Consider the following 25,563-nt stretch of genomic DNA (forward strand, 5'->3'; position numbering starts at 1 on the left):
TAATAACAAGAATTTTAGTTATAAGTTGGGGACGCATCAATTAGAAGTAACGGAAGAGGAGAAGGACCTTGGAGTATATGAGCTGCCAATGTGATATGGCTGTGAAAAAAGCTAATGCAGTTTTGGGATGCATCAGGAGAGGCATTTCCAGTAGGGATAAGGAGGTGTTTGTACCATTATACAAGGCACTGGTGAGAGCTCACCTAGAATACTGTGTGCAGTTCTGGTCTCCCATGTTTAAAAAGGATGAATTCAAACTGGAGCAGGTACAGAGAAGGGCTACTAGGATGATCCGAGGAATGGAAAACTTGTCTTCTGAAAGGAGACTTAAGGAGCTTGGCTTGTTTAGCCTAAGTAAAAGAAGGTTGAGGGGAGATATGATTGCTCTCTATAAATATATCAGAGGGATAAATACAGGAGAGGGAGAGGAATTATTTCAGCTCAGCACCAATGTGGACACAAGAACAAATGGGTATAAACTGGCCATTTTAGGCCATTTTAGACTTGAAATTAGACGAAGGTTTCTAACCATCAGAGGAGTGAAGTTTTGGAATAGCCTTCCAAGGGAAGCCGTGGGGGCAAAAGGTTTTGGTATCTGGTTTTAAGATTCTACTCGATAAGTTTATGGAGGAGATGGTATGATGGGGATAATGGGATTTTGGTAAGTAATTGATTTTTAAATATTCAGGGTAAATAGGCCAAATCCCCTGAGATGGGATATTAGATGGATGGGATCTGAGTTACCCAGGAAAGAATTTTCTGTAGTATCTGGCTGGTGAATCTTGCCCATATGCTCAGGGTTTAGCTGATTGCCATATTTGGGGTCGGGAAGGAATTTTCCTCCAGGGCAGATTGGAGAGGCCCTGGAGGTTTTTTGCCTTCCTCTGTAGCATGGGGCATGGGTGACTGGAGGGAGGCTTCTCTGCTCCTTGAAGTCTTTAAACCACGATTTAAGGACTTCAATAGCTCAGACATAGGTGAGGTTTTTCATAGGAGTGGGTGGGTGAGATTCTGTGGCCTGCGCTGTGCAGGAGGTCGGACTAGATGATCAGAATGGTCCCTTCTGACCTTAGTATCTATGAATCTATGAACTTGTTCTTCCTGCCCTGGAACAGACTAATGGTCCATCTAGTCTGGTAGCTTGACCCATGCCAGCTACTTGAATAGAGGATGTGGACACACAATATGCTGCTGTTTGCTGTGCAAGGCTGCCTGATGGGGAAGAATGTAATTGTCTGTCAAGGGGGAGGGAGGGGGTGGAACATATAAACCCAGTATTGATTATATATATATATATATAGGGGAAAGGCTACAGGATGTCCCAGAAAGGTGCAGCAGGGGCTTCTGAACCCCTAGAAAGAAGGCCGAGTCTTTTGGGGCCCTATGGACAGTCCTGTACAGCGAGAAAGGGGAGCTCCTGTGGCGGGAGCTGGTGTCCAAGCGGAAGGACGCGCACACATCGCGGGGGCTCCGCCGGGGACGCTGTTACGCCGCCCTCCGCGTGGGGGATCCGGGAGGGCGCTACGGGCGATGGGATCCAGGGGGGAGGCCTCGGCGAAGGGCGGATCCTATAGGGCCGCTCCGAAGGGGGCCGGGCTGAGAGGGGTTCCCGGAAGCGGGCGGCGCGTCTCGGCTGTCTGCTGCCCGCGGCTCCTCCGGGACCCACCCAAGGGGGTCCCCGGGCGGCGCGGATGGAGGAGGCTCAGCGGCTGCTGCTGCAGCGGAGCCGCCTGCGCCTGGTGCGGGAGCTGCGGGTGGCTCCGCTCTGGGACCTGCTGCTGCACAAGGGCGTCTTCACCCAGGACATGCTCGAGGAGATCCAGGTGCCCCGCTCCCCGCCCCGGGGCTGTATCTGGGGTGGGAGCTTGCGGCGGTACCGGCCCCCCCCCACCGCTGCCGTCCTGCCCTCGCTGCCCCCCCCATCCCTGCTCAGCCCCCCTTGCCCAGGCGCCTTCCCCATGCCCCCTGGGGTAATTGCATTTTAGCCCCCCTCCATGGCTACAGACTGCAGTGCAGAAGGCAGGGCAGTGTCCCCCCCACAAGACCCAGCCCCCCTGGGGGTGGCACGATCCCCTTAGGCTTGCCGGGGAACTTCTCCACTGTCTCCTGAAAGGTTTCAGAGTAGCAGCCGAGTTAGTCTGTATTCGCAAAAAGAAAAGGAGGACTTGTGGCACCTTAGAGACTAACAAATTTATTAGAGCATAAGCTTTCGTGAGCTACAGCTCTAATAAATTTGTTAGTCTCTAAGGTGCCACAAGTCCTCCTTTTCTTTTTGTTTCCTGAAAGGAACCCGGCCCCCGCTAGATGCCATTGTCAGGCCGCTGAGCTGCAGCCGGGGACCATCGGCCCAGCTATAAGCGGCTGAACTTTCACAGCCCGTGGCAAATGGAAAGTTGTGGGGAGTTCCCTGCGTTTCTGATCGAGCCGATCAGGGTTATTGCGGGGGCCGAGGTCGCAGAGCTGCTGTGAATTTAAGTTTTATGACTGTGAGCTGGAAGGACAACCTTGGAATTAAAGCGGCATAACCCTAACCATGGGGGTAAACAAGCCAAGAGAAGCTTTAAAGGCTGGGCGTTAGTTTGTACAAAACCAAACCAAAACCAAAACCAGCAAAGGTATAGTACAGTAGATATAGTACCTATCATGTGGGAGGCACCATTGTCTAGTAGTGGGAGTGGAGGACTGTGGATTAGGTGACTTGGGTTTTATACCTCACTCTACCAGTAACTTGCTATTTGACCTAGGGCAGTTCCTCTGTGCCTCAGTTTCTCTACTTATGATAGTACCTGGGCCTTAAAAAATTCACTGGGCCTCTACTAGGCAGAGGCATGAATTTGCCAGCCAGAGGCTGATGTGAAAGATGGGAGGGCCATCAATGAGTTGCCTGGCTACAGGCTAAAAAGACAACACCCTGATCTGTTTATGTTCTGTTCACATCTGGAAAATCGCCCGTCCTTTCTTGTACTCATCACCATGCTGTTTATGAATTGCTGGACTGTAGACATGCTGTGCCCACTGGATGCTAATGCTTCCTGTCTTGGTTTTGCTCCCCTATAGAGAGCAGGCACTCGAAGAGACCAAGCCAGGCAGTTGGTTACAGACCTTCAGACGCGAGGAAGACACGCTTTTCCTGCATTCGTCTCAAGCTTGCGAGAAACTGGACAGAACGACCTTGCCACTTTGCTGAGTGAAGGGGACAAATTCCCACAGTTGCGTCCGGTTGATCTAAAACCAGTTGAAATTGGCTTACGTGGTGGAAAGGGTGATACGTGTAAGTATCAGTGGTGGTGCTGTTTTCGTGATAGATGGCAAAATTGGATACAGCAGTTGTAAACCCTGTTGCTGTTGCTGAGGAGGTACAGGAGTCTGGCTAACAGCTTGTGAAATCTGATAGACCGGATGTCTTCCAGAATCACTGATTGTATAGATTATTCCACACAGCCACTGGGAAAATATAATGCTATCCAATACCGCTGAAAACTTTTAATTGGCAGTAATCTCCTAGTGCTGTGCTAATAAACTTTAGAACGGCTGGGTTTTTTTGCAGGTAACCTCAATGCTGGCTCAAATCTGATCTCTGAGGACACAAACATTTCTCTTTTCTATTGGTGAGAGAGTGTGATCCAGTGATTAGAGAAGGGATTGGACACTGGCAGATCTGAATTCCATTCCTAGCTCTGTGTCTGCTTGCTGTGGGATTTGGGTCAGATCACAATTCCTCCATCTGTAAAATGGGGGTAAAACCTCCTTACCTGTCAAAGGAGTTCTGAGTTAATTATTGTAAAGCTAAAGTGTGCTAAGATTCTTAGATGGAAGGGACTGTATAGCATAGTATATTTTATTTGTATTTGATGTGTAACTTGTCTACCTGTCCTGTTTTTACCTTATATAGTCATATTTCTTGGATAACTAGTTTCATTATCAACATTTTCTTTATTATTCCAAAGAACTTGTCTACCCTTTAAAATGCTACTGTGGCACAGCTGCGCCACTGTAGGGCTTCAGTGTAGACACCACTGTATTGACAGGAGGGGTTCTTCCTTGAGCGTAGGTAATCCACCCCTCTGAGAGGCGATAGCTAGGTCGATGGAAGAATTCTTCCATCAGCCTAGCACTGTCTACAGGGGGACTTAGGTTGGCTTAACTACGCTGCTCGGGGGTATGGATTTTACACGCCCATGAGTGACATAGTTACGCTAACCTACTTTTCTAATGTAGACCAAACCTTATAAAGAGAGTTCTATACATATTACAGATTTTTTTTTTACCAAAAATATAAAGGCAGGATCCCTGCCCTGACAAGTGTCTGCTCTCACTCAGACAAGTCTGATACACAGGACAATAGCAGAGATGTTGCAAAGACATTTGGTGCTGAGAAGATCAGCACAGTAAGGCCTTGAGAAATGCAAAGGGTTTGAAGCAGAAGAGAAAGGAGTCTTGGGAGGTCATCCTGAGAATAAGTGGTGGCAGGAAAGAAGAGGCAAAACTGAAACTGGGAGCGGGAGGAGGGATGCAAAGATCACGTAGGACAGAGGACATGAAGGAGTGAGAATTTAGGGTGGGATTTAGGTAGGGGTGGAGAAGTCTTTTTATGAAGGCTTGGCCTTTTCAGGATGCTTTAATTATTGGGTGGCGTGGGGGAAGAGGGAGAGGTTGCTATTTCTAAGAGCACGAGCCAGGAAGAAAAGGGCAGGTGCCCTCCGTGTGATGGTGAGAACAGATTTTGCTGTGTGCTCGCAATTCCCCTCCACTGTTGAGTCTGGTTCTAGCAGCAGGTCAAGAGGCTCTGTTACCTGCAATCAGCAGTGCTCCATCCGGATCCTCCGGAGAGAGGCCTGCTCTCTGCTTCGTATGCTTTTCTCTCTTGCAAAAGTCTATCAGAAGGGCAGTAATGCAAGGCCCAGATGTCTTATACCTTTACAGATGGGAAGGCTCATGAATATTTGCCTACCCCAGTCCAAGCCGTGACTGAGAGATGCCAAGTGCCAACATGTCCCAGTGCAGCAGCTCAGGGTAAGCAGTCTCCGCTAGCCAATTTTTGGTCTAAATCCTTCATTCCATCTCCTCTCTCCCCATACCTCATGTTGGTCCCTTCGGCCCATCTTCCTCTGGGAGCCTCAGCATGGCCCACATATTGTGCCAATCCGCCTTCTGGATGGAGCACCCTCTGGAGCAGTGGTTCTCCACCTGTGGCCCAATCAGTACAGAGCTGCAGCCCATGTGACATCCTCAGGGTCATACAGGGAGTATTGGATGCGGCCCACCTAGGGTTCTTACTTCCCACAATGGTAAAGAGGTTGAGAACCACTGCTCTGGAGTGTATCAGTGCCACTCCATAACTCCGCTGGAGGCATTCCCTCTACCCTGCTCTTCCCTCTCCATGTGCCCTTTTGCCACAGGCTGGCTGATCATGCTGTCCACACATTGCATCCATTCCCTGCTAGTCCAGGCATCTCTCCTGAGTGATGATGATTTTTCTCTCTGTGTGCAGTGACTAGCAGCCACCTGCAGCCATTTCCCTCTGTGAAGCGGGTATCTCTGTGTACCATTACTTGTATAAAATCCATAGTATTTGTACACATTTCTGGCTAGTGTCTGAGAGCCTGCTAACCATTAAAAGCACCCAGAGAAGAAAATATCAAGACTAAAACCAAGGCTCTGTCATAAAAGATCCATCCATTGAAGGAGGGAGGGATGCAACCCCAAGTGTACTGTGCCATGTAATTGTTGATTTAAGATGGAATGTAATCAATCTGAACAACTAGATGCTGTCAAAAGGAAAACTACTTTGAGTTGTAACACTGATTGTTCCAGAGACTTTTATAGGCTAGGTTAGGTTGCCTGCTGCTTAGGAGAGGAGAGAAGGTATTTGGGGTGGAAAGGCTATGAGATGATTTCCCATCTAATTCTGTTGTGACAAATGAAGCTCAAATTCACGACTTTCTGGCCAATACTCTTTGACAGGCAATGTCCAAAGCCATGATAAATGAACCCCCAGAATTTCACTCTCAACATCTGCAGTCCGATGATGCATGTAAAGGAACAATGTTTCTTTCCTGTGTGTCACCGGGGCGAGGAGGAGTTCAGGTGTCAAAGCACTGGAAATATTTGCATTAATATGAATTCCATTAAGCAGAGACCCAATCCCTAATGAATGTGAGGTAGGTGGTGGAGCTGTATGTCATTTCTCTCTCATCACATGTTGTAGGTTCTGCTGCAGAGAAATCCAGGAGGAACTCAGATATGGTTAGTTTCCTGTTTCTACGTATAGTGTTTTTACTCGTTTCTTACTTGAACGACCTTCTTTTTCTCCCCTGTCCCACCCACTTTGCATCCCATTTTCAAAAGTCAAAGGGACTTAGGCTCTTAAGACTCCAAATTACAAAGGTATTTAGGTCCCTAAAGGTGAAGCAGGTGTATAGTTTTCAGAGTAGCAGCCGTGTTAGTCTGTATTCACAAAAAGAAAAGGAGTACTTATGGCACCTTAGAGACTAACAAATTTATTTGAGCATAAGCTTTCGTGAGCTACAGCTCACTTCATCGAATGCATTCAAATAAATTTGTTAATTTGAGTGCATCCGATGAAGTGAGCTGTACCTCACGAAAGCTTATTCTCACATAAATTTGTTAGTCTCTAAGGTGCCACGAGTACTCCTTTTCTTTTTGCAGGTGTACAGTGTAATTTTCAAAAGCGTCTATTCAAGACGTCTATTTCAAAAGCGTCTATTCAATGCCCAAGTTCTATTGAAAGTCTGTGGGAGTTAGGTGTCTATCTCACTATGGTATTGTTGTAAATCTCGCTGGGCACCTGCTGTTATTTCAAGTCCCTAAATACCTTTGTAAGGCTTTGTCTACGCTAGAAAGGATTTGCTGGCATACTGGACAAAATAATTTTTTTTGTCAGTATAATTTATACCAGTTCCCTGAACGAAATAAGCAGCAAAAGGACATTTTTGCTGGAATAACTGCATCTGCTCTAGGGGTTTTGCTAGCCCTAGAGCAGTCAGTTATGGGTGTGATTGTCCCTCCTCCCCCCAACCAACAGAGAGATGCTGGCAAAACTTTTAAGTGCCTAGCAGGTCTAAATATGGCCCTTAGTGCCAAAGCTAATGGGATTTAGGTGCTTTTGAAAATTTTTGCCTGCAGCTGGTAATTTACATTGTGCTTCTTTACAGTTTTTGAATCAAACTGTTCTGTGTTATTTAAAAGGTCATTTAAATAATTACTAGCAAATGTGACTTTGATGTCCGGGTGTCAGATGCAGCATCTGAGTGAGTCCTGCTGCTTTGACTGGGCCAGTTCAGTTCAGATTACAACAATTGTCACACCACACTCACTCTTCTAATTACATTAAATACAACATAAATCTGACCAATAACATATAGTCAAATATTTTTCCCTAAGCAATTATCATCAAGACAACTAATAATTACCTAGCGCAACACTTAAAGTGTGCTGCATTTGTAGAGTGGGTATTTTATTTTTGTAATTATAGTGTGAAATATACTAATAAAAAAAAACCACTAACTAAAATGCACTGCACACATTCGTGCAGCATGACCGTTACAAGTTAAGCTAGTGTCGTGAATACAGACCTGCATGTTTAGGAAAGTGGAGGCCAAATTCATCCCTGATGTAAGTCAGTGGAAGGGAATTTGACCCTATATCCGTTTCAGTCAAGACCCTGATTCTGTTGATCCCATTGACTTCAGTGGGACTCTGCATGAATGAAGTAAAGCTGGATGTGCAACATTATCCCAGCTGCTTGTATCCACTTGTATAGGGAGCAATTTTCCCTCTAATTTTTTACGTCCATATGCGGAATGAATTTTGTTATGTGCACCAATATGGAGGTGATGTGTGGTGGGGGTGGGGCCGAGGGATGAGGGGTTAGGGCAGAGGGTTGGGATGCGGGTGGGTGAGGGCTCTGGCTGGGGGTTGCGGGCTCTGGAGTAGGGCTGAGGATGAGGTATTTGGGGTGCAGGCTTCCCCAGGGCTGCAGCGGGGAGAGAGGACCCCCCCCCCCAGCCCTCTCTCGCTGCAGCAGCCCGGGATGGGGGCAGAGGTGCCTGTCCCCAGCCGCAGGAGCTCCGGGCCGGGGCCAAGGGAAAGGCGCCTCTTTTGGCCGTGGCAGCTCCGGGGCCAGGAGAGAGATGCCTTCCCCTCCTGCACAGATGTGGTCACACAGCCTAGAGGGAACTTAGATAGGGAGCATGGATTCCATTATCCATCTGTCATCCTTGGCAAACAATAAATTGAGTTTTCAGAAGCAATAAAATGTGCTTCATGAAAGCTGCATTTTCAGTTCTGAGCTGCATCCCACTGGATTAGCCGACGGACACGCTGAATAAAATGAGGTTGAATTTAGTTTGTCTGACTGCTCCCCTGTGGGTATTATGCCAGGTTTATGTTCTGAAAGCTAACCCATGTGGTTACTGCCTCATCATCAACAACGTTCGTTTCATCGAAGAGTCTAAACTGTCTTCTCGAGAGGGCTCCAATATAGACTGTGAGAAACTGGAGAAGCGCTTCAAGTCACTGCACTTTAACGTCCTGGTTCAACAAGATCTCAAAGCTCAGGTAAAGGTGGAAGCATTTGGCAAGAGCCGAGGGGCTAAGAGACTATGCTGCAGGTGAAGGTGTGGTTGTAGTAGGGATGGGCATACCTGTGCTAGCTTCAGTCTCACTAGTACAGGTAACAGTCATAGTTCAGACATGGCAGCACAGGCTAACTGCCTGAGGACAAGCCCATCAGTGAGCCTGCATACGTTCTGGGGCGGCTAGCCCTCAGTGAAGTCCATGGTGCCACATCTACACTGCTACTGTTACCTGTGCTAGCTAGATTAAAGCTGGAATGAGTCTACCTACCTGTGCTACAATCACAGCTTCGCTTGCAGTGTAGATGTACCCTGAAAGTGTTGCTAGAGGGTGACAATATGTGCTCCGATGGTAAAAGCACATAACCCTCCAACCCCAAACTTCAGTGTTCGAAGAGACAACGAAAGCACTGCTTTCAAATCATCTTGTCTTTTGCAGTTATAGTAACAGATGAAAAAGGAGCCCCATGTTCTGGGCTCTCTGGGCTGAGTTTTTATTCCTGAACATGATTTATAAGTTATTGTCTGAAGATGTATTTATTTGATAGCTCTGACCAGGATTCTCCCTGACTGGTGTACCCAGGAGCTTGATTTTCTGTTTGTTCTTGAATGATATAATAGTTGATATTAAGCAGGGCATTCAATCTCCTGGCATACCTGTTAAAACCAAAACAAACGAGTCTGATTATTTTTAAATCTGAGGCGGAGCATTGGTGTGCGTGTGTGTGCACATCAAATGCACTACCTTCCATTTGTGCTGCGTTTGGAAGAAACGCAGAAATGAGGGTGTCCTTTAATACAGCAAAGTAAATCTCTTCAGTTAAATGGCAAATGTTAAGTAGCAGTAGATTGCAATCACCCTGAGCTTGTTCCATCTGAGAAGTGGTTCAGTGTCCCACGTGAAGAAAATAGGGTGGCTCTCCTTGTAGACACTTGTCAGGGTAACAAAATTGTCATCCTGCTTGGCACTGATTTTAACAGCCTTGCTGGCAAAAGAGAGGGCAAGGATTGACTGTGCTGTGGAGCGAGCAATGGGTCTGCTCTCCTCCACAGCAGCAGTGTCCCCAGATCAGCACTGAGCAGCACAGGGAAGCTTGTCTGTGCTCTTGGGTGAGCCAGTCTCCGGGGAGCACACTCTGACCCCTTTCAGCAGCATGACATTGACATGGGATTGCTAAGGGGCAGGACTGAAGGTAGCAGTTACTAAATTGGCAACTGAAAAATGGGACCGTTGAATGCTGACCTTTGCAAATGTGTGTAGGAAATTGCCAGGGAGTTGCAGCTCCTGGCGAGGCGGGACCACAGCGCTCTGGACTGCTGCCTGGTGGTGATCCTTTCCCACGGCTATCAGGTAGGAGGATTGGCACTCTCGTGCATATCTCCCCATGACTGGGGGAGAAGCATGCTCCTGAAAAGTGTGTGTGGATTGCCACCATGTCCTGGGCATCAGCGTGGGGACTGGTTTCTGCTCCCTCCTTTCCTGATCTTATCCTGCGGACATAGGCCATTGGGGCCTCTCCTTTCCAGGTATCGTGCTATGTGGGGGGGGTTGCCTGGGGAAAGGATCTTCTAACTGCAGTGCTGAACTAATCATGGTGGGGGTTGCCCCGTTATCATGCGCGATGGGGCCTCCCTTGATGGTAGGCTCGGTGATTTGCTTTATAGCTGTAGAACGTTGTGGTGAGGTGTTTTCTCAGGTGGGTGACAGACGCTATATCAAACACAAGCTCTTTCCTACTTTAATCTGACCTTGCTACTAATTCCCCTTCCTGGGCATTCTGTGCCCCTTATAACTCTGGTCTAACCTTCCTGGGACATGGGGTGTGTTCCGAGTTTATGGTGGATGAAACAGTGAGGGGAGCCTGCTGCTAGACAATGTTTTGTGTGGAATAATTCTACATCCGCCAGGGGAACATTCATGGATCAATGGGGGTGTGTATAATTAGTAGGAATGAATCCCTGGATTACAACAGCGTCTAGCTATAGGAAATGTGAAATTACAGAAAGAGGAAAATTTAGGGTGGCTGTTAATCAAATATTCAGATTAGCCTATGGGGCAGTGGGTAAATTAAAGCTGACCAATACCAGGTTTTGGGGGAGAAGTGGGGGCCATTGGAAGATCAGGGGCATGGGTTTCTAGAATTTAGACTATTTAAAGTAACACATGGGTTTTCTCTCTCCTTAACTCATATCCCAAATCCTCCTAAATATCAGAGCATCAGATTCATCCCGGCTCCATATGCAAGGAAAAACTTTTAAAATGAGGGTTGTTTATACTAGAGCAGTGGTTCCAAAACTGGGGTTTGTGAACCCCTGGGGGTTCGTGAAATGTTACAGGGGGTTCTCAGGAAAAAATTCCCTAATGGCGGACAGAGCTGTTCCTAGGGACCCCGGGCAGCATGGGGCCAGCAGCTTGGAGCCCCTGGACTTCCAAGAGCTAAGCAGATCAAAGCAAGCATATCTATCACACTGAGGAAACTTAAAGACTCCTTATAAGAAATGGAAAGGAAGGTGGATATTTTTTGCTGTTTTTAAAATTAAATAGGCAGCTAGTATTGTTTTAAAAATTATTATGAAGAACAAGTTTAAACTTTGTTGTATCGTGTGTTGTTTGACTGGACTGCTCAAGACCTGAATGCTTGTGTAGAAGGTACGATTTGAGTTGGCTTCTTAAATACCTTCATGCTGTTTCACATCTGACACTCCTTGATGAAACATAGGAGCCTTGTTTTATAACAGGCTTATTCAAAGTGATACAAGCTACAAAAGTGAGATCTTGGAAGAGTGTTGCCGTTTTCATAATGTAATAAAAATATTGTAATGATAAATAATAATTTAATAATAAATAGTGTGTAATAAGCATGTCATAAAAACAAATTTTATATTTCCAAGATCACTGCTTTTATAATTTACACTCAGGTAAAGGAGAAAATCCCTGGAAATCTTCATTTTTAGGAGGGGGTTCGCAAGACTTGACACTTTAGTAAAAGGGGTTCACAGGTAGTTAAAGTTTGGGAACCACTGTACTCGAGAAAAGGTTGGCCTATTGTCTTTGTGTTAACAGCCAGTGGATTTTGCTCTTTCAGACCAGCCATATTCAATTTCCTGGGGCTATTTATGGCACGGATGGAAAGCTCATTCCAGTCGAAAAGATTGTGAACTTCTTCAATGGGTCCCATTGCCCAAGCTTGAGAGGAAAACCCAAACTCTTCTTTATTCAAGCCTGTGGCGGAGGTGAATATTGGCTTGAGTTCTGCTAGTGCTTTGCCTTCGGGGCTCCTTCAGGAGGAGAAGCAGTTGTATGACCGCTTGCTTGTGCATAGGCACTTGGGGTATAATAATTCTCTGTCCTCTCTTTCTTTTGCTGTTCTTACTCCCTTTTCTCAGGCTGTCTTCTCTTGCTCTCTGCTCCATATTCTTATTGCTGAGGCAATGCACTGATTGGCCATAGAGAGTGAGGTTTCTAAAGACTGAGCCGTTAGAAGCACTTCAGAGCTGGAGGTGCGTTCCACTGCCATGGAGCTTTGAGCAGAAGACTCCTGTATGGACTCTGCCACAGCTGATTGTTTCAGTTCTCTGCCTTTGGCTCAGAGCATCTCATTGGCATGAATGGACTCTGCTTGAGTGCATTGCAGGTGGCTCCTTTAGTTAAAGGACCGTGTTTGCTAAGGGATGGGAGGGAACCACTGCGTATTACTTACGTATGTAACGGAGAAGGTTTTCTGGTTGCCTCTTGCAGAGCAGAAAGACCGAGGAGTTGAGGTGGATTCTGATTCACCTGTAAACCAACCTCGTGGAGGTTCCGTAGAGTCGGATGCAACTCCCTTTCAGATCCAGCCCGGTAACTTGGATGAGCCAGATGCAGTAGCCAGCTTACCCACTCCTAGTGACATCTTTGTGTCCTATTCAACTTTTCCAGGTGAGACAGCATAAGTCAAGCACTGGCAGTGGATAGAGCACTGGCCTGGGATTCAGGAGACATGGGTTCTATACCTGGCTCTGCCACTGACCTGCTGGGTGACCTTGGATAAGTCACTTCCCTGCCCTCTGCCTCAGTTTCCCCAGCTGTAGAATGGGGATAATGATACTGATCCCCTTTGTAAAACGCTTTCAGATATATGGATGAGAAGTGCAAAGCGAGAGAGAGGGTTTATATATTCTTTCTTTCCCTCTTTCAAAGTCTTAAAGAACCTATTCTTTGGTGAGTAATAACACCCTGCGTTTATCATCTGAGGATCTCAGTCCTTGGCAAACATTAATTGAGCCCCTCACCTGCATGAGGCAAGCAATTATGATCCCCATTTTAGACGGAAGAAACGGAGGCACAGAAAGGTTTTGACTTGCCCCAGGTCACCCAGTGAGTCTGTAGCACTGGCCACGCTCCCTCACGAAGAGTCTGGATGTTCTAGTGCTGGATTTGGAAGAAGTTATCCATAGGGTGGAATTTCTACCCCTCCGGGCATCTCCTTATGGAGTTAGGAAGGAAAGAAAGGACTGCTTGTAGGGAATGAGTTCCTTACTTTCCCTGTGTTCTCCTAAGGTTTTGTCTCCTGGCGGGATACCCAGACTGGCTCGTGGTACGTCGAAACACTGGACTGCGTACTTGAACAATATGCTCCTACTGAAGACCTGCTCTGCATGCTAGTGAGGGTAAATGTTCCTGTTTCTGACCCTCTTGCTGAATGTAGGCATTTGGTTTTGCATTTAGTCAGGCGTTAGACACTTAGGCCTCCATTTTCAATAGTGACTAGTGATTTTGGGGTGCTTCAGTTTTGGGGGGGCCCAACAAGAGATGCCTTGAAAAAGCCTGATTTTCCAAAAGGGCTAAGCACCTGACCTCTGAGAATCAGGCCTCAACCAGGTGTTGCACCCAAAATCACAAGTCACTTTTGAAAATATAGGCCTTAATCTTTGCCTAATGGCCTGCCCTCACCCTGCCTCAGAGCAAAGTACCATCTGTCCATCCTGTCACAAAAAGCCAAACTGTCAGAGCCAGCAGCAGCAGGCACAATGGTAGTGTGTTGAGATAATCTCCTACTTGGACATAAAATAGCAAGACATGGTTGTGTTTGTAATGGTCAGAGTTCTCCATCTTGATCTTAACTTTTTGCTTTTACTCTCTCTCTGCTGCTGTGGTGAGCTTTTGATTCGTCTCCTGGAACGTCCTGTTGTATGGATAACCCCACCGGATGCTTGTGTTACTGTTATTTTTTTATCTTGACTTGTGAGTGATGTAATTGCATCGTAATTTATGTGCATGAAATGTAAATGTGTATGTTAATGAGCCAGTAAGTTTGAGTATATACTAATTTAGGATTCTCAGAAATAACTCTCCCATATTGTGAATGACGGGCACAGTGTTTCAGAAATAATTCAGTGAAAATCCGAACCTCTCAAACTAACTTTTAAGGGTACTCGTTCCATGCTGCAGCCCTCATACACTGCAATGAAATAGCACAAAAGCCCATTTTGTCACTATCAAATGTACCGCTGTGTTTACTCAGCAATGCCCAACAATTAGGGTGACCAGATGTCCCAATTTTATAGAGACAGTCCCGATTTTTGGGGCTTTTTCTTATATAGTCACCTATTACCCCCCACCCCACCCCTGTCCCGATTTTTCACACTTGCAATTTGGTCACCCTACCAACAATAATCATAATCATTCACTTACCGGAAATTCTGTTCTGGGCATACACCTACAACTCAGATAGTGGGGAGGTGGTTGTTTTGTTCATTCAAGACTAGGCAAATGACATTCCAATTTTCAGAATTTCAGCTGGTCTTTTGCGTAACCCGTGTGTAAAGAAGCATCCTACATTGTCTTCAAATCAGGAAAGAAAAATTGTTCTCTCAATCTCCTGGACCTAATTCTGCTCTGGTTGAAATCAGTGGCACAACTCCTGTTGATTTCAAATAGCTGAGGATCAGGCCCTCCACTTCTAGAGTGGTCAAACTGCTTTCAGTCAGGAAAGTGAATGCTTTGAAATTGTTCTGTCCCAGTGCAGGATTCTTGGGGAGGTGATGGGGAGTTCTAGCAAATACGTAAGGGGAGGAGGGATAATAGACCTTTCTGTTTTGAAAAAAAACTGCATAGAAGTGTTGCCACAAAAGAAATGACTAATCTCTTGTGAGCAAAGGAAAGGTTATTTCTGATTCATACAAAGAGCTGTCTGTGTGGCAAGGGCAGCAGGGGGCGGGTATTGACTGCTCTCAGGCAGCCTTCAGAGATTAGCATCTGATGAGGAGCACAGGGTGATGGAGTGGCTCTGAAGTGTCTTAGAGGCAAAGACCTACAGTACAGTACAGAGGTTTTACACAAGATCTGCTCTGGGACTCTTTATCTTGCCCTGCATTTCTCCAGAGTTGTCTTAATTCTGCCAGCAAACCCTCCCCACCCCCATCTTATAAATGTTAAACCTACCCACTGCCTTTCCTCCCCCTTTCCTAATATATACAGCTCTCCTCACTGCACCCATGGTATCTGTGTGTCTCTAGTGCTGGGAAAAGCTATGTTCCAACACACACAACCAGCAAACTAGCCAACTCCTTGGTTTTTCTCTTTCCCAGGTGGCTCATGCTGTGTCTGCTAAAGGAAAGTACAAGCAGATGCCGGGCACTTTTAACTTCCTCCGTAAACAATTCTTCTTCATGAGCGACTAAAGTTGTGGCTGGGAGGTCTCCACCATGCACCTGGATAGTCTCCATGAGGCCTGAAGAGATTCTGCGCCTGGCTGTTACTGCTCTGAACCAATGCTCCTGTCTGCCTTCACCTTTTCATGGATTCATTTTTCCTTGGAAGCTTAATGTGTTCATGCGCTCGTTACTGTGAAACAGACGTCACACCTCCTGCCTGATCAGACCAGGACTGGTCGCTTCCTAATCTCAAACATTTAAGACTGACAACAAGGACTGAAGGGAAGAGTCCTGCCCTTCATTAGGAGGTTGCAACCTTGGACTCTGTATCTCTGCTATCCAGAGGGCCGTGCCGGTGGCCGTTTTACGGTTACAATTACGGTGCCCTCTACCAAGAGGCGTGGGTGAAGTGTTGGCATTTTGTAATTACCTTTGTATTTACGCTCTTTGAATCAAAAATGCCCCTGAACCAAAAGCCAGTGTTTGGGGATGGGGAATCGTTTTACAGCATCTGTTGCCCTTTTGTACTAAAGACCCCACTCTTTCTATACAGTTTGTCTTGCTCTTTTATTCTCTTCTCCAGCTAGCCTGGCGTTCTCTGACTTCTCTCTTACTCCCAGGCATCCCCCAGCGTCCAGGGGAATAAAAGCATGATGATTTTAGCAAAAAAATATTTTGATGGCTCTTTAAGAACTCTCCCACTAATGAATTATCACAGCTGTCCATGCTTACCAGGAACACCAGAGTAGCTTAGACTAGCTGCAGCTAGTCTGATGCTTAATGGCCGATTCTCTCTTTAAATAAAATCAGGAGCGTGATTCCTTTGGTTTCTGTTTTAAGACACCAATTACATTATTTTCCCCTGCAGCTGACTCATTTGGGTGTTGGTCTTATGTATGAGTCTGATTGGCTTTATTGTAGAAACATGGTATGCCTGGCACCTGCACTGTTAATGCTCTTCCAGAGAGAGGGAAGCAGAAGACTTATCTGTGGGAAATGGAGCTGGGGGGGCCCTGTCGTGCCACAGGGAACTGCAGCTAAGCAACACGCGCCTTCTGGACAAGTGATATGGCAGAGCTAAGATCGGTGAGGTGGTCTGTGCACGAAAGGGGAGAATCTGGAGCGCTGCGGTTTGCTACTGTACATTCCCTTCGCTGTGCTAAAACGTGGTCTCTCGAAATCCACGTAAGTTACTGCTACTATAAGTACTTATTGTCCTTTGCACCCTTGCAGCTTCCCTCCGCCAGTTGGCTTTGAGTCAGAACATTCCCCAGGCCATAGTTCATCCTGATCCTTGCTCACGTATGCAGGACTAAATTGACCAATTGTCTGGCTTCGGTTTTGCTCCTTTCTGGAGCATCAGAGCTTCTTTGTTAGGACCATTTGATTAAAGGCAATGGGGATGTAGGTGGCCCTCAGTCCTTCCAGGCTGTTTCTGTTGGGTAGTTCCTGGCTCTGAAAACTCAAGGCAGACAAGGTGAATTTATGGCCTTTCCCTAACTCTTTCCAAGTGGGTAAAATTTTATAGTGGTAGAAAAATGAACACTGGCTTGTGTTTCCCCTCTGCAGGTGCGCATGAAACTCCAGTTAGTTTGAGATTTATGGGCTGCTGGGGAGAGAGAAGCACCATGGGCTCCATTCCCCATAAAAGTCAAGAAACAGCCTATGACATATCCAGGTACAAGAGTCAACAGTGATTCCAAGCACAGAGGGATTGCTTGGAATAAACCAGTGGAATCTAAAAGTGTCGGCTGCAGTTGGACATAGTCTAGCTCTGTTTAATGGTGTTCAGCCCTACATTTGGTAGATAACATAATGTAGCAAGTTTCTCAATTGCTTGGTGTTCAGGCCCCTAAGGGAGGCTGCTCGACCCTGGGCAGTTATCATAAGAGCACAATGCCATTCTATTAATCCCTGGTATGCCCACACTTGAAAACGGCGTGCAGTTCTGGTCACCCCATTTCAAAACAGATATATTAGAATTGGAAAAGACACAGAAGGTCAATAAAAATCATTAGGGCTATGGAACAGCTTCTGTATGAAGAGAGATTAAGAAGACTGGGACTTTTCACCTTGGAAAAGAGATGACGAAGAGGGGATATGACTGAGGTCTATGAAATCATGACTGGTGTGGAGAACGTGAATAAGGAACTGTTATTTACTCTTTCTCATAACACAAGAATCAGGGCTCATTAATAGGCAACAGGTTTAAAAGAAACATAAGGAAGTTCTTCACACAACACAAAGTCAGGATGTTGTGAAGGTCGAAACTAATGGGGTTCAAAAACAACTAGATAAGTTCCTGGAGGTCAGGTCCATGGATGGCTATTAGCCAAGAGGGTCAGGGACACAGCCCGTGCTCCAGCTGTCACTACGCCTCTGATTGTCATTCGATGATTGCCCTGTTCTGTTTATTCCCTCTGAGGTAGCACTGGCCACTGTCTGAAGACAAGATACTGGACTAGATGGACCATTGGTCTGAGGCAATATGGCCGTTTCTGTCCTGGTTCTTGTACTACTGCCTTGGGGAGCTGGGCTTGGCCACATACTTGGGGAGGCAACACACAGAAAGTTGGAAATGGAGCTGATTAGCAGAGCTAATGCACTGGGACTTTAGCAGAACCAAGGAGTCCTTCAGCAACGTGGCATCAATCCAAGTTACTAATAATACTTTGCACTTCTAGTAGCACCTTTCATCTAAGGATTTCAAAGAACTTACATACATTAAATGAAACTCTCCACACACCTGTCTGGTGAGAGCTCCCCTCACCTACTGCTAAGATGCAGGAGACACTGTTGGGTCAAGCAAGACAGCTGTTAAGCAATGCACAGCTGTGTCACACAGCAGTTTAGAGGCGTTGAATTGAATTCAGTTGCAATAGCTGGAATTAGACTAGGACACTGGGGTTAATTCACTTGTACTCTTACAGAAACTGCTGTGGACTCTTCAATAGCCACAAGTGGTCAGCAGCTCAGGTGAGTGTGTCTGGAAATTTCTGAGATAGTGGAAGCTGAAGGCTTAACTTTTGGGGATGTGGCTCCTGCATTGGCATCTATTTCTCTGGGAGCCATGGGCATCTGATTGCTGAGCCAGACACGCCTATCCTCCATAATGGGACAATGGTTTGAACTGGGGAAAGGGTTCAGTACTCCCCACATCCAGTCTCCTGGTATTTTGGAATCATCAATATGAGCCTATGCCGGTGGTCCCCAAACTTTTTACCTCCCATCCTCCCTTACTCCAGCCTGCGTCCCCTCTCCCCCAGGCTGGACACAGGGCTACAGCTCTGGGTGGGGGGGATGCAGACGGGGTAAGGGGGCCGGGGCTGGGAGTGGAGTCTCAGGTGGGGATTTAGGCCAACTGCCAGGGCCTGGGGTGTGGGGTTGGGGCCAACCGTTGGGGCTGGGGCCAGAAGAGGAGCTGGGTGGTGGTCCCTCCTCACCCCACATGGGGAGCTGGCCCAGGCCCCAGCTGCATCCCCCCAGAATGTTCCTCCACCCACAGTTTGGTGACCTCTGGCCTATGCTGTAATAACTGGCTCCAGATTTGGAGCTGCCCACCATGCAGGAGTGTTTGGTTTGGGGCCCTGTCTCTCATACTTTGTACAAATAGCTTCTATCAACTTACCCATCTGCAACACTGTTTGGGTTCCAGCCTTCATGGACAATGATTTTTTGTGGACTGACTGCAATTGATCTTTTTTCAGCAACACTTAGGTTGAATTTGCCAAGAAACACTCAATGGGTCTGAGAAAAGCTGGGGAGGAAAAGAAACAGGGAGACATGCTTAGCTGTGTAGTTCCTGGCTTGCTGCGCAGTCACACGCCTCTTTGGGAAGGATGGCCAAACGCAGCCTGGGATGTCTAGTGGGAACCCTCTGAGAACTGAAGGGGCCAGCATGCATTGATCTACATTAACAGCTGTTGGCTTAGGATGGAGCATTGCATGCTGGGACCTATAGTGGCTAGAGGCTGCATCTCCACATGGTCCTCTGCCTCCTGCCAAGATTCCTGCTAAACGTGGGCCCCAGCTGATCTTCGAGCTTGAGGCTGCCATTTCCTGGCACATCTGAGCAATTCAGAAGGCCTCTCTGGTAGTGTGACGAAGTCTATTACGAAAGCATCTCCACTGGTACAGAGGTGTGTGTAAGAGTATTGTGTACCCTGGCAATCTAACCTCACACACAGCCCACCCATGAGAGCTCATATCTGCTCTGACGATGCTTTCCGTGACTGGAGTGGTAGTAACCAGCCCCAGTGCATGTGTGTACAGGAAACAGGCCTGTACTGCGGTGCTGGGTAGGGCAGCTGGCCTAGACTGAGTCATTTAAGGTGATGAAGTCAAAGCTGATCACGCCCTTCATTTTGACACCGTCCCATAATCTGAGAACAAGAAGCTCTCACTGAAATTGATGGCAGATGACCTTAAACCCAAAGGGAATATTTCCTCATGGAAGTGGGTGCGCTAGTGAACCTATGGAACTCACTGCTACATGTGCTTGTAAAGAGAACACAGCTGATTTTAAAAATGGCTGGATAATTTAATAACTAATATTTATTGTTATACATGCAAAAATAAAGCCAACAGTGCAGGGCATGGCACAAGCAGGGGAAGAGGAAGGTAGTTTTCCCCTTCCAGTGGATCATCAGGTAGGGGCCACTGCCAGAAACATGATCTAGATGTGATAACCTTTTTAGTTGGGAGGGAGCCTGTTATTAATGTGCTTTAGCTTTCTCTCTCCCTCAGAGCATTGACAGCTTTCTGTAGGTTGACTTAAAAGAAATGATTGTCTAGGCTTTGGCAGATAACATACCGGATGCAGTGAGCAGCTGTCAGGACTCAGTTGGGTGCAATGAGGGTTCCCCCACAGGTGTGATACCAGTTACCATGGGAACTGTATTGCAGGGAGACCTAGGAACGATATGGTAAGAATGCTATTCACTGATCGACTTCTGCTTCTGTTGGGAAGGTGAAAAGTTGAGCACTCAAGTGCTCCGGGTTCCAGATCACTCTCTTGTGAAAAAGCTTTTTTCCAAAGTTTCATTTCACCATTGCTTTCCCAAAGCAATTTACTAAGCATGGGCCAAACAGAGGGTTGTATTTGCTACAGAAGAAATGGGTTCAGGAAACACCTCTTTGTCACTCTATGTAGAAATAGGGCCCTGTTGGTGGTTTGGGGGTTTTGTTTTTTAAATATTTCACTGGGTTTAGTGGGCTAGTGACCTGATCATGGAAATGGAATCTAGGGAAATAGGGATCCGGGAACTCCTGAGTTGTCACTTCTATTCTGCCTTTGACTGATTGTGTGACCATGGGTAGGTTGCTTAGCCCATCTGCCACAGTTGCCCAAATATGCCATGGGGATTGTATAAACGGTACAGGGTGTCATTTATTAACCCTTCAACAGGTGAAGAGCTAAGTAAGTGCTAAATTTAAAATATATTCTAGGAGTTAAATACTCACTCTTTTCAGACATGAGTCATTTGCTGAGCATGGCTCTGCAGATGAAGCAAAATATAATCACATCAATCTCTGGTTCCTCTAGAGCTTTGATCCTGATGGATCCCAGCAGGCTTTGACACTTAGCTGACCTGTCAGCTGAAGATGGGAATCACTTCACTCCCCAATTAGTTCTTTAAAAGAGCACAGTAATGCTGCACAACCATCTGAGATGGGTAGTTAACTGTAGTCCTTAATTTTTAACTCGTCTTTAGCATCTTCCTTACGAGGAGCTCCAGCATTAGCAAATGAATCCCGACACGCGCCCTTGGGAGGAGGATCAGAAACGGAGGTACTGTGTCCCAAAAGAGCATGTCAGGATCATTTCCCAGCATGCTCTTTGTTTGCTATTTAGTGACAAGCTTATCAAAGCACTCAACACATGGCCCTGGATGCAAAGAGAACCAGTTCCCACACCCACTGAAGCCTGGGAGAGTTCCTCCTTCTTCACTGATTTCAATGGGAGCTAGCTTGGGTGCTAAGTTATTTGCTTAAGGGCAGGTAGTGAGTCTGTGGCAGAGCTGGGGATATAAATCAGTTCTCACACCTCTTCCTGCACCTTAAGCACAAGGCCAGTTGGCCTTGTAGCGTGTCCCATTCAGAATACAGACACGATACATCTACACGGTAAGAATACAGCCACGATACACCTATACTTTGTTGCCTCTGTAGGCTGAGCTCACCTCACGCACCGGGGTCCTTAAGTTGCATTCCTCATTCTACCCCTTAAGCTCTTTGTGTGCTGCCCTCCCGTCCCCCTCACGTCAGGGACATGTGTAAACAGTTAAACATTTATAATTTGTTAAATTATTTCTTTTCTTTCCATGTGGGAGCGAAGTCTTTCAGGGGGTCAAAGCCTTCCGCTCCATTGGGATGCTGGACAGGGCTGAGATCTGGAGCATGTTGTTACACTGGAAGGGGTCAATGGCTGCCATCAACCACTTTGTTGATCTATGTCTATTATTATAGATCCAGCTATAGCTGCTGGGTTTGCTAACCAGATGCCGGGGGCTCCAGGTGTCCTCCACCTTTCTGCCTTCTTGTTTTCCGTTTCTTACTAAACTTAGTAGGGCTCTGACCGCTGAGGCCTAGAACGTTCCCTGGAAGTTTGGAATTGATCGGATACCATGTTTAAAAGTTATCGCATAACAGACAGGGAAATGCCATCAACGCGAGTGCAGGCTGAGCAAAGCAAGTCACAACGTAATGGGAAGGCAACGTGGCTCAAGGTATCCTGGACTGGGCTAAGGAAACCCGGAAATCACTAACCTGCCAGGGCCAGCTGAATGGTCTTGCATCTTCTCCTCTATCCATTCTGGTCAAGACTGGTGGGTAGGCGGGATCCCCACAACTGAGGGCTGTGACAAGATGGGGTCCACTTTAGAAATAAGGACTTATCACGCTACCAACCAAAACTGACCTGATCTTTGGGTTACACATGGTTGAACTGCTCTTCTGTAGGTTCAGGGGACAAATCTGGTGACCTTTCTATCGCTACAGATGTTTCTAAGCCATAGTCTATTCTGACCCTTACACTGCGCCCATTACTCTGATATCTGAGCACCTCCAGGCTGTTGGTCAGCGTCAGGACCACAGGATGAAGCTCATAGTCTGCAGTTGGTAAAACAGATGAAAAACTACGTCTAGGCGGGATACATACGCCCAGCGGCCAATGTCAGGATAGTGAACAGGATACGGATCATGGTGCCGTGTAGCTGTGTCAGGAGCAATTCCTCTCCTGACCCCTCTTATATGGCTGTGGGGTTTATCTCTGGGAGATACAGCCTGGAGGAGGGGGCGTGTGGCTCAGTCACCAGTGGGAAGGTTTCGCACCCATGGGATATTTTCCTGTGTGTGCAAATGCTAAAAAAAGATGGACCTTGAGATGCAGTCTTCAGCTCTGCCTTGGGTGGGGAGTGCTGCGTGAGCTGGATTTTGTTTGTTGCAGCTGTTCGCTCTCCCGCTACCTTGAGTCCTGGTTGCAAATATGTGGATGGAAGGGAAAATTACCTGAATTTGGGGCTGTAAATCTCCCTCCAGCAATTCATGGGGGAACCCTTAGTCCACAAGTAGCCCTTCAGTAGCCTCTGGTGTTGCAATGAAAGGTTGGGGCTCAGGGCAAAGCTGCCTGGGTCTGGGTTTGAGAATTAGGTAAGGGGGGGGCATGGGTGAGGAAGGATATTTGGACATGTGGCCAAAAGGGCAAAGGCCTGGGACGAGCCTGCATTGAAGGTACGGACATTGGAATATTATAAGACCTTTGCCTAAGTGGCCTTTTTTCAGGGGGTGAGATGGGGAGACCCGTGGGCACTTGGGAACAATAATTAGAGCTCCCCCCCTCAAAAATATAAAGCCACAAAGACAATTTGCCCCCCCCTTCTTCTTCAGCCCCAAAGTGATTGGGAAGCTAGAAACTGTATGTAAGAACTTTTTCACTGCCCTGGTAAAGGTGTTCCTGCTGGAAACTCACCAGGCTGCTGTGTATGGGTCGCACCACACTGGGCCGTGTGAGGTTTAGGCTTTCCTTAGTCTGAGTAGACTCCAGCACTTTCTTTTGGCCTCTCTGGCATGGGCCCTAGGCACAGGCTCTCTGTTTCCCCATCATGGCTATGGGACATCAGGGGCTAGCTGTCCTAGGCCCCCAGGACCAGTGCTGATGCTACAAACACACCCCAGTTCCTCAAGCGCTCCCTGGCCCAGGTCTCCCACCTTTGTAAGCACTCTGGTTTACACTTGCCAGTTGATGCACATACCACACAGGCTTTTCCAAAGGGGATCATAAACCAATTCCTCTTCACTTCATGCATCTGAAGAAGTGGGTTTTTACCCATGAAAGTTTATGCCCAAATAAATCTGTTACTCTTTAAGGTGCCACCGGACTTCTCATTGTTTTTGTGGATATAGACTAACACAGCTACCCCTCTGATATTTGAGGTAGAAAGAGTTTCTTTATAAAAGTAACCTAGCATTAATCTGAGAAAACAACACAAGCGATATTCATCAACATAAAAGCGTGAGCAAGACACCCTCCCCAGAGTACACTGGGCAGCGTCTTTTGCTTCAGGTTCTTGAGTCCAACACCAAAGTCCCTATACCATATCCCCCCCCCCCTTAACTCTCCACTCACAGTCATTGTCCCTGGTCAGTGCAGACCTAGAGTTCAGAGATGCACCTGCATGAATTCTCCTCCCGCCATGAGTGTGAGTGTGTGTGTGTGGTTGTGGGTAAAAGCCACCTTGCTCCTGCCCCACCCCACTACCACCTCTCTGCTATGACCACTGTAGTCAGTTGCTTAGTGATTTTCAGCTCTGGGCAGAATACAGTCCTACCATATCTGATTTTAAGCTCTGCTTAAGTATTTAAAATAACAAAGAGACTCTTAATGAAGCCAATTTAGCACTAGTCTTTGAAGAGTAGGGAAGAACACATTAAACCAGCCTAGGGAGAACCCTTGGAAAAGATTTGCAACCCCGTAGCTGGGACACCTGTTCCCCTTTCTCTTTCTCTTAGTTTCACAGGGCTCCGGCATTCAAGCCCATGGCTTAACGAGGTTCTTTCAACTGACCCCCCTCATTTGGGACAGGTTAAGCTCAGTCCTACTTCCCTGTATTCCTACAATTATTACAACATTGGTAACCATATTTCACTACCCCTGCATTCAGTACTAAGGTGATTTGTAACCCAACACCAGCCAAAGTTGATCACTTTGACACAGCTCTGTTTGCTGAATATCTAAGCAGGAGCAAACTGTATTTACATAAACACAACCAAAGTCTCTCCCCCTCCAAGCTAACTGCCAGGGGAGCATTCATTCAGACCCTGCTTACAAATATGGCACCTTTCATCCATCTGGCTTTGAGTTGGAACGTTCCCCAGGCCATAGCTCATCCTGATTCTTGCTCACGTGTGCAGGACTGATTTGACCAATTGTCTGGCATCAATTTTGCTCCTTTCTGGAGCATCAGAGCATCTTGTTAGGATCATTTGACTAAAGTCAATGGGGATGTAGGTGGCCCTCAGTCCTTCCAGGCTGTTTCTGTTGGGTAGTTCAAGCTCAAAGCAGACAGGGTGAATTTATGGCCTTTCCCTAACTCTTTCCAAGTGGGTAAAATATTTTAGTGATAGAAAAATGAACACTGGCTTCAATTTTCCCTCTGCAGGTGCACCTGGAACTCCTGTTGCTATGAGATTTATGGGCTGCTGGGAAGAGATAAGCTCCATGGGCTCCATTCCCCTTAAAAGGGTAAAAATGTATCATCAAAAATTATCCTCAGTCTTTAGAAGCCTCCCTGATATTTCAAAGTGGCTTTCAGGTGGTTCCTTGTACTATGGCATGCAATTCAGCCAGTAGCCACTCCAGGATTACTTCCAACGGTCAGCCATAACACAACGAGTAAAGGCATCAAATCACTGAAAGGGGAAGTGCCGGGAGCTCTGCATTGCGTATTTTGGGTTCCCATCAAGAGCATTGCCAGGTTCTTGTGATTTATAGTTCTTATCATTCCCCCATGCTCAGGTGTAAGGCAAAGGGAGAGTTGGCAGCTGGAGCCTAGTTTGGGAATGTGGCATTAGAAGGGAGTGAGGGGACACTAGGGTGACAACACACATTTCTCATGTCAACCACTGTGGAAGGAGATGGCTCTGTGGAAGGAGCCCCCCATCCCGTCCCCCCATTCTTGTGTCATGCTTCATATTCCACTTTCATTAACATTAGGTTTTATCTAATGGAAGAAAATGCTCCCTTGCATAACTACCTGCAACCGTGTCATGTGCTGCCATCCTAAACCCTCCTCTTCCCCGAGGCAAACAGATGTTGATTATTTATTATACA

The 25,563-nt window shown here is 46.8% G+C and overlaps 1 protein-coding gene across 2 annotated transcripts; it reads left to right on the top strand.

Moving 5' to 3' along the window:
• The first annotated feature begins 1,528 nt into the window (after positions 1 to 1,528).
• On the top strand, positions 1,529 to 15,781 carry CASP9 (caspase 9). Of its 2 annotated transcripts, XM_038376766.2 has the most exons (10): positions 1,529 to 1,823; positions 3,058 to 3,271; positions 4,924 to 5,013; positions 6,209 to 6,246; positions 8,404 to 8,580; positions 9,859 to 9,948; positions 11,684 to 11,831; positions 12,337 to 12,516; positions 13,138 to 13,247; positions 15,168 to 15,781. In XM_038376766.2, the coding sequence occupies exons 1-10, from the start codon at positions 1,692 to 1,694 to the stop codon at positions 15,258 to 15,260; spliced, it is 1,272 nt and encodes a 423-aa protein (XP_038232694.1). In that variant the 5' UTR covers positions 1,529 to 1,691; the 3' UTR covers positions 15,261 to 15,781. The 2 variants fall into 2 exon arrangements, with proteins under 2 accessions (XP_038232694.1, XP_043355953.1); XM_043500018.1 differs by lacking the exon at positions 9,859 to 9,948 and having other exon boundaries at positions 1,553 to 1,823.
• Positions 15,782 to 25,563: the final 9,782 nt, after the last annotated feature.

Source organism: Dermochelys coriacea, chromosome 18 (genome assembly GCF_009764565.3).
Source record: "Dermochelys coriacea isolate rDerCor1 chromosome 18, rDerCor1.pri.v4, whole genome shotgun sequence".
NCBI classification, from domain to species: domain Eukaryota; kingdom Metazoa; phylum Chordata; order Testudines; family Dermochelyidae; genus Dermochelys; species Dermochelys coriacea.

Excerpts from the sequence above, each read along its gene's own strand:
- CASP9 (XM_038376766.2), top strand. The coding sequence starts at position 1,692 with ATGGAGGAGGCTCAGCGGCTGCTGCTGCAGCGGAGCCGCCTGCGCCTG. Across the intron at positions 3,272-4,923 it reads TGGTGGAAAGGGTGATACGT|ATGGGAAGGCTCATGAATAT; the intron begins GTAAGTATCAGT and ends ATACCTTTACAG. Across the intron at positions 12,517-13,137 it reads GTCCTATTCAACTTTTCCAG|GTTTTGTCTCCTGGCGGGAT; the intron begins GTGAGACAGCAT and ends TGTTCTCCTAAG.